Consider the following 8,568-nt stretch of genomic DNA (forward strand, 5'->3'; position numbering starts at 1 on the left):
GTTTCTAAACATAGTAGTCTTATTTAAAATAACTGTGGAAGAAAACAGTGCTCTTTCCATTCCTTTTAAAATCTGGGGCCCTTAGCAAAATGAAAGCAGAAACTTTTGAAATGTATCCCTCAACTTGCGTCATGGCTGGGTCTGAGGTTCTCACTTCTGCAGGAGAAGCTCTCCCCTGGCTCAGAGGCCTCGTTGCCTTGCCCTTTCTTCCAAGGGGCTGCCTTGTTATTTTGGATTGGGCAACTGGGGGAAGAGAAGGCAGTGAGGTAGAGAGAGGTGCCTAGGAATTCCAGGTCCTCCCACCGCCTGCTCTCTGCCCACTCTCTCAGGGGATCGTCCTCAACTGCCATGGAATATTCCCATAGCCTTCGGGAATCACCCCCTCAGAGACCAGGATTTGTAGGGTTCTGTTGCTCTGGTAACCAGCGATCTGGAGCCTCTACATTGGACCTGCTGCAGTTCTGGAAAGAGGCAGCCCTGGTTGGGCCAGGCTTGGGGGAAGGCTTTGGGGCAGGAGCAGGGGAGAGCAGAGGCTTGGCCATACTTGTATCTCAGTGATGCCCACCCTTTCAGTGTTCTTGGATGTGCCCCTAGCCCAGAAGCTAGAGGGCAGCTTATTAAAGACCTACAAGCAAGACAATTGTCCTAACAAGATGTTCCTGGCCTATAAAGGTAGATGTCTCATGGTTTTGGAAAAAAGCAGAAAATGTCCTGGATCATTCTGTGCCCTTTGCCTTTCACTAGGACTTCCAGGGATGGGGTAAGACCTATGTCCTCTACCCTGGCTCTATGCTTCAGGGTCTGCTTGGGCACTATACTTTTTCCCTGATCCTCTCCCCTTTTCTGTTCCTGAACTAAGAATGGCTCCCAAAATGGACTCTTGTGAAATGCAGCCAGCCCTTGCCACTGTGAAAGTCAGGGTTACCTTTGTTCAGCCTTGTATATATACGGCACGTGTGGTGTATCATTTTTGCCCTTTAAAATGGCATAGATTTAGGGGCACCTGGGTGGCTCGGTCAGTTAAGCCTCCAGCTCTTGATTTCAGCTCAGGTCATGATCTCACAGTTTGTGAGTTCGAGCCCTGACAGTGTGGAGCATGCTTGGGATTCCCTCTCTGCCCCTCCCTCTCTCTGTGTCTCTCAAAAAAAACGAAAACAAAAACAAAAACAAAAAACTTTAAAGAAGGTGACATAGGTTTAAAAAAAATGGCATAGGGTTCAGTTGTCTTTAAAAAAACAAAAATTATACACATTCACTGACAGCATGTTGTTTTTATAAAGGGGAGGGAAGAAAAAAGTTGTCTTTTCCTAGGCAACTTTCCAAAGCCCCAAGAAAGCCAAGACAGATGAATTGTTTGTGGGCTATCTGCAGAGCCCAGACCTGGAGGCCCCGAGGCAGGGCATCCAGAGCTCCCTCTGTGGTTTTCCCTCACAGTCTGTATGAGTAACAAAGGCCAGCCCTGGGTTTCTTCCGTGGTGCGCAAGACCCGACTGCAGATTGCACAGGATCCCTCTCTGAACTACGAGTACATGCCGGTGATGGGCATGAAATCATTCATCCAGGCCTCCTTGAAACTCCTCTTTGGAAGCCACAACCAAGTCATTGTGGAGAACAGGGTGAGATGAAGGGCCCTTTGTTTATTCACCCAGATAGAGGGAGTGGGACTCTGGGGTTGCACAGTCTTAAACCTGGAAGGGGCCTTGGAGGGCTCCCTGGCATTGACAGAGGACATCCCTGAGACTCAGAGTCCAGAGACTTAGTCCGTGAAGGGCAGAGCCAGGATCAGAACCTGAAGAACCACACTGCTGATGTACAAGCTCTTTCAAGAAAGGAATAGTCAGGGGGCGCTTGGGTGGCTCAGTCGGCTAAACGTCTGACTCTTGATTTTGGCTCTGGTCATGATCTCATGGTTCATGGGATAGAGCCCCATGTGGAGCTCTGAGCTGACAGTGTGGAGCCTGCTTGGGATTCTCTCTCTCCCTGTCTGCCCCTCCCCTGCACACTCACATGCTCTCTCTCTCTCTCTCTCTCAAAATAAATAAATAAACACTAAAAAAAAGAAATAGTCTGGATTTGAGGCAGCACTAATATCACTATTACTCTTTTTTAAAGAGTTCATTCTTTTTTTAAAGTGTATTTATTTTGAGAGAGAGAGAGAGAATGAGGGGAGGAGTAGAGAGAGAGGGAGAGAGAGAATCCCAAGCAGGCTCCATGCTTTCTGCCTGGAGTCCAACTTGGGGCTCAAACCCACAAACTGTGAGATCATGACCTGAATCAACATCAAGAGTCAGACACTACCGACTAAGCCACTCAGGCTCCCCTCAAGAGTTATTTCGTTTTATTTTCTGCTGGCAGGTAGGGGGTGTGCACACTGTTGGTGACAATGGTGCCTTCCAACTTGGGGCCCAATTCCTCAAAATTTGGCGTCAAGATTCTCAAGTAGTTTACATTATTTCTTCTAGAAAAGGTGAGTATTATGCAAAGTGAGGGTGACAGAAGATTCTTCTCCCCTGTTCCTGATTCCTGCCCCATTTGCAATCTTCACTGTTGTCTTTCTCACTCTCTGTCATGAACAAAATGGTGTGGATGAGCCAAGTATGTTTGTCCTTTTCCTGTTATTATCCCACCTTCAGCCATTGACCTTGAGGCCCATTCTCTGGCATGTCTGCTGCCATTTTTTCTGTATCAACTGGAGGGGGGCTGTGTTCCCACAGAGCCACATGGACTCGTCTTCCAGGACATGGGCTTTAAAGTTTCCGAATACTCCTTCTGGGACCCCAAGAAGCTGCGAGTGGACCCCAACGTGCTTCTCAATGTGGTGGAGGTAGAGGGGCCCTGCTCAGAATCTTCTCCCCACACCTGATTACAGTTTTATTTTCCTTTCCTCCCCTCCACCCCTGTCATCATGAAAGACCTTTCCTAGGCTTGGATTTGCCTGTTTAGTAGGAACCAACATGGAGGATCCCTTCTCCTCCATGGGCCCTGGTACCACTCCCACTTGGTAGGGGAAATGACTGATGAGACAATGTCTACCTGCAGCAGGCCCCACATGGCTGTATCTTTGTGATTGGGAACACTGGTGACTGCAAGTTGACACAAAGTCAGTGGGCAAGGTTGATGGCCAGCATGAAGGTGAGGCCAGTATCCACCTGACTTTCCTCCCTCTCACCATCCACCATCTCCTCCACCAATCTTGTCCTTTTCCTGTTCTCCTTTCTCCTACAGAGAAAGCAGATATTCCCATTTTTTGACATTCCCTATCAAGGCTTATCCACCGGGGACCTGGAAGAAGATACTAATTTCTTACAATACTTTGTGTCTCAAGGTTTTGAATTCTTCTGCAGCCAGTCTCTGTCCAAGACTTTTGGCATCTATGGTACAGTATGGGGAGAAGGGCAAGGGAAGGCCTAGTGCTCATATGGTGCCACGGCCATGGCACTAACGATGTATTTGACATCTCTACTGTCTGGAGAGAGCCAAGGCCTCCAGGGAGAGCACCATGGAGGCAGATGGGAAGAACACCGAGCTACAAGTCAGGTTCTGTGATATTGTCTCCATTCAGCTACTAAAACTAGCCACTAAAACTGACTCCAGTGAAATCATTTTGCCCCTTTGGGCCTCTGTTTCCTCAGCTATAAGATGAAGGGGTAGGACTTAGTGATCCTTCAAGTGCCTCCCATCTTTGAGACACTTACTTATGGCTACTTTTTCTGGAAGAAGAGCCTCTGGCAACTTCCTGGGGCCTGGATAGCTGCTTGGCTAGGCTACAAGTAGGAGGGCCCTGTAGTCCAACCCTCTCTTCTACAAGGTTGGAGGTAGGGTCATAAAGGAAGGCTCTGGTAATGGAGGAGGAGACTGAGGGGCTATCTGTTTCAATGCTGCAGATGAAGGAGTGGGGATCCTGGTCGTGGTGGCACTCAACAACCAGCTCCTGCTATGTGTCCTCTCCCAGCTGATGACACTCACCCGGGCCCTGTGGCTAAACTCTCCCAGTAGGGGTGCTCGCATTATCACCTCCATCCTCTGTAACCCTGCTCTTCAGGGAGAATGGTAAGGGCAGAGGGTGGGGGCAGGAAGGGGGATGGCAGAGCCTCTAGACATACCTGTAGACCTGCCAATTCACAGGATTCTTCCTTGCCTCTTTGACTCCATTCATTCGTCAACATTTGCTGAGTACCCACTGTGTACTAATTGTAGGGGCCATGCCAAAAGTTGCCTTACCTTGGGGGAGGGGGTAAGAGGACATTCTTTTTGGACACAGTCCAGTGAATTACTTACTCTTTCAGATTGCAGGAGGAGGTTAGGCAGCATCAAGGGTTTGCTACTCTGGCAAAATCTGCCTATAAGCCTGCTTGGCTTGCTTTAATTTATATGGGCTGAAACTCTCCTATTTATAATCATTCCAGATCCCTGGCTCTCCTAGTGTGCCCTCAGGCACCCTGGTTGGGGCTTATGAAGGGAAGAAGAATGGAATGGCAATGAGGAGGTTGAGAGCAGGGGGAGGGTGGAACCTCATACTTTAATTCCTTGCTGTCTTTCCTTTCGCAGGAAGCACAGCCTGAAAGGACTTGTAGAGGACATCATGCTGACCAAGGAAAAGGTGAAGGAGAAGCTCCGGCTCCTGGGAACCCCTGGTTCCTGGGATCACATCACGGACCAGAGTGGGCCCCATAGCTACCTTGGACTCAACTGTAAGTATCTAAGAGGGGGTAGCTCACCCTTTCTGGCCTTGGGCTTATAATTGAGCATTAAACTTCACTGACCTGTCCCTAGCTTCACCTCAGAGTCTGATTCTTTCCTGAGGGAAGTAGAGCTGCTTTAAAGACCCTTCTGGATCCCCAGAAATGCTGACACTCCCTATTCTCTGTAATCCACCCTGGGCTAGAGGAGAGTTAGAGGTGGCCACCTTTGTATCTCAGACCCTGTGATTATCACCAGCTGAACAGGTGGAGTACCTGGTCAAGGAAAAGCATATCTACATCCCCAAGGATAGTCAGATCAACTTCACCTGCATCAATGCCTGCAATATAGATTACATCACTCAGAGCATCAATGAGGCTGTCCTTTCCATCAAGGGCTCACAGTAATATCTTCAGACAGTCAATGTCTTCTGGCCAGAATAAAAAGCTTTAGTCTTTGCAAAAATTCTGTGCTGATTATTCATTGCTGCAATTCATTTCTCTGCAAAGCACTCTCTCTTTCTGTCTATTTATGAAGCATTGGTCTGGAATCAACAAGGAAAAAAGGCCCAGAGAGAAAAGGAATGTCTATCTTCATTGACCTTCTCATGTTTGTTGAACACATACTATATTAAGGCCCTGATTTGGTGGTGTCTTTGTTTGGGTTGTTATACCAAAATACCAACAAATTTGGTGTCTGGTGAAGGCCCACCTCCTGGTTCATAAACAGCATCTTCTAGCTGTAATATCACATTGTGGAAGAAGCAGGGGATCTCCCTAGGGCTTCTTTTTATAAGGACACTAATCCTATTTGTGAGGGCTCTGCCTCTATGATCCAATGACAGCCAAACACCACCACATTGAAGATTAGGTTTCAACGTGTGAATTTTAAGGTGTCATGAACATTCAGATAATAGTATCTGGGCAACAAAGGGAAAATAAAGAGAAGGCAAAAAAAACCCCAGGTACAATCCAGTCCTTTTTCTCCAGAACCACACAGGTGCCTTTTTTTTTTTTTTGAGAGAGAGAGAGAGCACAAGCAAAGGGAGAGTGGGAATCTTAAGCAGTTTCCAAGCTCAGTGTGGAGCCCATTGTTGGGTTAAATCCCATGACCCTGGGATCATGACCTGAGCTGAAATCAAGAATTGGTCACTTTGGTAATGCAAGCTGGTGCAGCCACTCTGGAAAACAGTATGGAGGTTCCTCAAAAAAATAAAAATAGAACTACCCTATGACCCAGCAACTGCACTACTAAGCATTTATCCACGGGATACAGGTGTGCTGTTTAGAAGGGACACATGCACCCCAATGTTTATAGCAGCACCATCAACAATAGCCAAAGTATGGAAGGAGCCCAAATGTCCATCGATGGATGAATGGATAAAGAAGATGTGGTATATATACATACACACACACACACACACACACACAATGGAGTATTACTTGGCAATCAAAAAGAATGAAATCTTGCCATTTGCAACTACGTGGATGGAACTGGAGGGTATTATGCTAAGCGAAATTAGTCAGTCAGAGAAAGACAAATATCATATGACTTCACTCATATGAGGACTTTAAGAGACAAAACAGATGAACATAAGGGAAGGGAAACAAAAATAATATAAAAACAGGGAGGGGACAAAACATAAGAGACTTAAATATGGAGAACAGAGGGTTACGTGAGGGTTTGTGGGAGGGGGGATGGGCTAAATGGGTAAGGGGCACTAAGGAATCTACTCCTGAAATCATTTTTGCACTATATGCTAACTAATTTGGATGTAAATTAAAAAAATAATAATAAAACAAGTTAATAAAAAAAAATTGGTCTCTTAATCAACTGACCCACCCAGGCATCCCTGCAGGTTCTTCTCAAGATTCCTTTGGTCCTTAGCTTCTAAGGGCTTCTAGCCTCAATGTCAGAAGAACTCTAGAGGAACGAACCCTCGGTGCATATGGGTGGCATGTTTTAACCATTCTCAAAGGTGTTTTAGCATGAGGATAGAATTTATTCAACCAGGTTCTCCCCAACATTCTGAGCCTAAGAAAATAATACTAGTGACTTTTAGATTATATAGGTTAGAAAGCATTGAACTAGCAGAGCAAAACCACTGCCTGTGACATTTTCTACTAGTGGCTTACATGAGATACAAGGGGTTCTAATGCCCCCAGCCCAGGATTCTGGCAGCATTTGAGGGAGGAATAGTTGTCCTCCCACACTTTGTTTCTAGTTGACTTCAGGACCCCATTTAAAAATTTCTTACTGAATGTTCATTTAAGCCTTCCTTGAAACTAGTTTCTGTCTTGATCACCTCTTATTTAGTATCAGATGCCTGATCATTACTCTTTTTTTTTAATTTTTAATTTTTATTTATTTCTTCCTCAAAAATTTATTTTATTTTTTATTTTTATTTTTATTTATTTAAAAAAAATTTTTAACGTTTATTCATTTTTTTGAGAGGCAGAGAGACAGAGTGTGAGCAGGGGGGGGACAGAGAGAGAGGGAGACACAAGATCTGAAGCAGGCTCCAGGCTCTGAGCTGTCAGCACAGTGCCTGATGAGGGGCTTGAACTCGTGAACTGCGAGATCATGACCTGAGCCAAAGTCAGCCACTTGACCGACTAAGCCATCCAGGCACCCCTTTTTAAAATTTTTACTTATTTTTTAATTTTATTTAAAATTTACATCCAAATTAGTTAGCATATAGTGCAACAATGATTTCAGGAGTAGATTCCTTAATGCCCCTTACCCATTTAGCCCATCCCCCCTCTCACAAACCCTCACGTAACCCTCTGTTTGTTCTCCATATTTAAGAGTCTCTTATGTTTTGTCCCCCTCCCTGTTTTTATATTATTTTTGTTTCCCTTCTCTTATGTTCATCTGTTTTGTCTCTTAAAGTCCTCGTATGGGTGAAGTCATATGATATTTGTTTTTCTCTGATTGACTAATTTCGCTTAGCATAATACCCTCCAGTTCCATCCACGTAGTTGCAAATGGCAAGATTTCATTCTTTTAGATTGCCGAGTAATACTCCATTGTATATATATACCACATCTTCTTTATCCATTCATCCATTGATGGACATATGGGCTCTTTCCATACTTTGGCTATTGTTGATAGTGTTGCTGTAAACATGAGGGTGCATGTGTCCCTTCGAAACAGCACACCTGTATCCCTTAGATAAATACCTAGTAGTGCAGTTGCTGGGTCGTAGGGTAGCTCTATTTTTAATTTTTTGAGGAACCTCCATAGTGTTTTCCAGAGTGGCTGCATCAGCTTGCATTCCCACCAACAACGCAAAAGAGATCCTCTTTCTCTGAATCCTAGCCAACATCTGCTGTTGCCGGAGTTGTTAATGTTAGCCATTCTGACAGGTGTGAGGTGATATCTCAGTGTGGTTTTGATTTGTATTTCCCTGATGATGAGTGATGTTGATCATTTTTTCATGTGTCGGTTGGCCATCTGGATGTCTTCTTTGGAGAAGTGTCTATTCATGTCTTTTGCCCATTTCTTCACTGGATTATTTGTTTTTTGGGTGTTGAGTTTGATAAGTTCTCTATAGATTTTGGATACTAACCCTTCATCTGATATGCCATTTGCAAATATCTTCTCCCATTCTGTTGGTTGTCTTTTAGTTTTGCTGATTGTTTCCTTCGCTGTGCAGAAGCTTTTTATTTTGATGAGGTCCCAGTAGTTCATTTTTGCTTTTGCTTCCCTGCTTCCAGAGACGTGTTGAGTAAGAAGTTGCTGAGGCCAAGATCAAAGAGGTTTTTTCCTGCTTTCTCCTCGAGGATTTTGATGGCTTCCTGTCTTACATTGAAGTCTTTCATCCATTTTGAGTTTATTTTTGTGTATGGTGTAAGAAAGTGGTCCAGGTTCATTCTTCTGCACGTC

General features: G+C 45.0%; 1 protein-coding gene across 1 annotated transcript; it reads left to right on the plus strand.

Moving 5' to 3' along the window:
* The first annotated feature begins 432 nt into the window (after nucleotides 1–432).
* GOT1L1 (glutamic-oxaloacetic transaminase 1 like 1) lies at nucleotides 433–5,139 on the plus strand. Its single transcript, XM_043564277.1, has 9 exons — nucleotides 433–672; nucleotides 1,435–1,616; nucleotides 2,356–2,467; nucleotides 2,715–2,824; nucleotides 3,040–3,132; nucleotides 3,226–3,376; nucleotides 3,885–4,050; nucleotides 4,549–4,691; nucleotides 4,939–5,139. The coding sequence occupies exons 1-9, from the start codon at nucleotides 558–560 to the stop codon at nucleotides 5,085–5,087; spliced, it is 1,221 nt and encodes a 406-aa protein (XP_043420212.1). The 5' UTR covers nucleotides 433–557; the 3' UTR covers nucleotides 5,088–5,139.
* Nucleotides 5,140–8,568: the final 3,429 nt, after the last annotated feature.

This window comes from Prionailurus bengalensis, chromosome B1 (assembly GCF_016509475.1).
Source record: "Prionailurus bengalensis isolate Pbe53 chromosome B1, Fcat_Pben_1.1_paternal_pri, whole genome shotgun sequence".
NCBI classification, from domain to species: domain Eukaryota; kingdom Metazoa; phylum Chordata; class Mammalia; order Carnivora; family Felidae; genus Prionailurus; species Prionailurus bengalensis.

Bases quoted from the DNA above. Each gene is read 5' to 3' on its own strand.
- GOT1L1 (XM_043564277.1), top strand. From the start codon at position 558: ATGCCCACCCTTTCAGTGTTCTTGGATGTGCCCCTAGCCCAGAAGCTA. The intron at 1,617-2,355 runs GTGAGATGAAGG...TTCTGCTGGCAG, and splicing joins AAGTCATTGTGGAGAACAGG to GTAGGGGGTGTGCACACTGT. The intron at 2,468-2,714 runs GTGAGTATTATG...GTGTTCCCACAG, and splicing joins CATTATTTCTTCTAGAAAAG to AGCCACATGGACTCGTCTTC.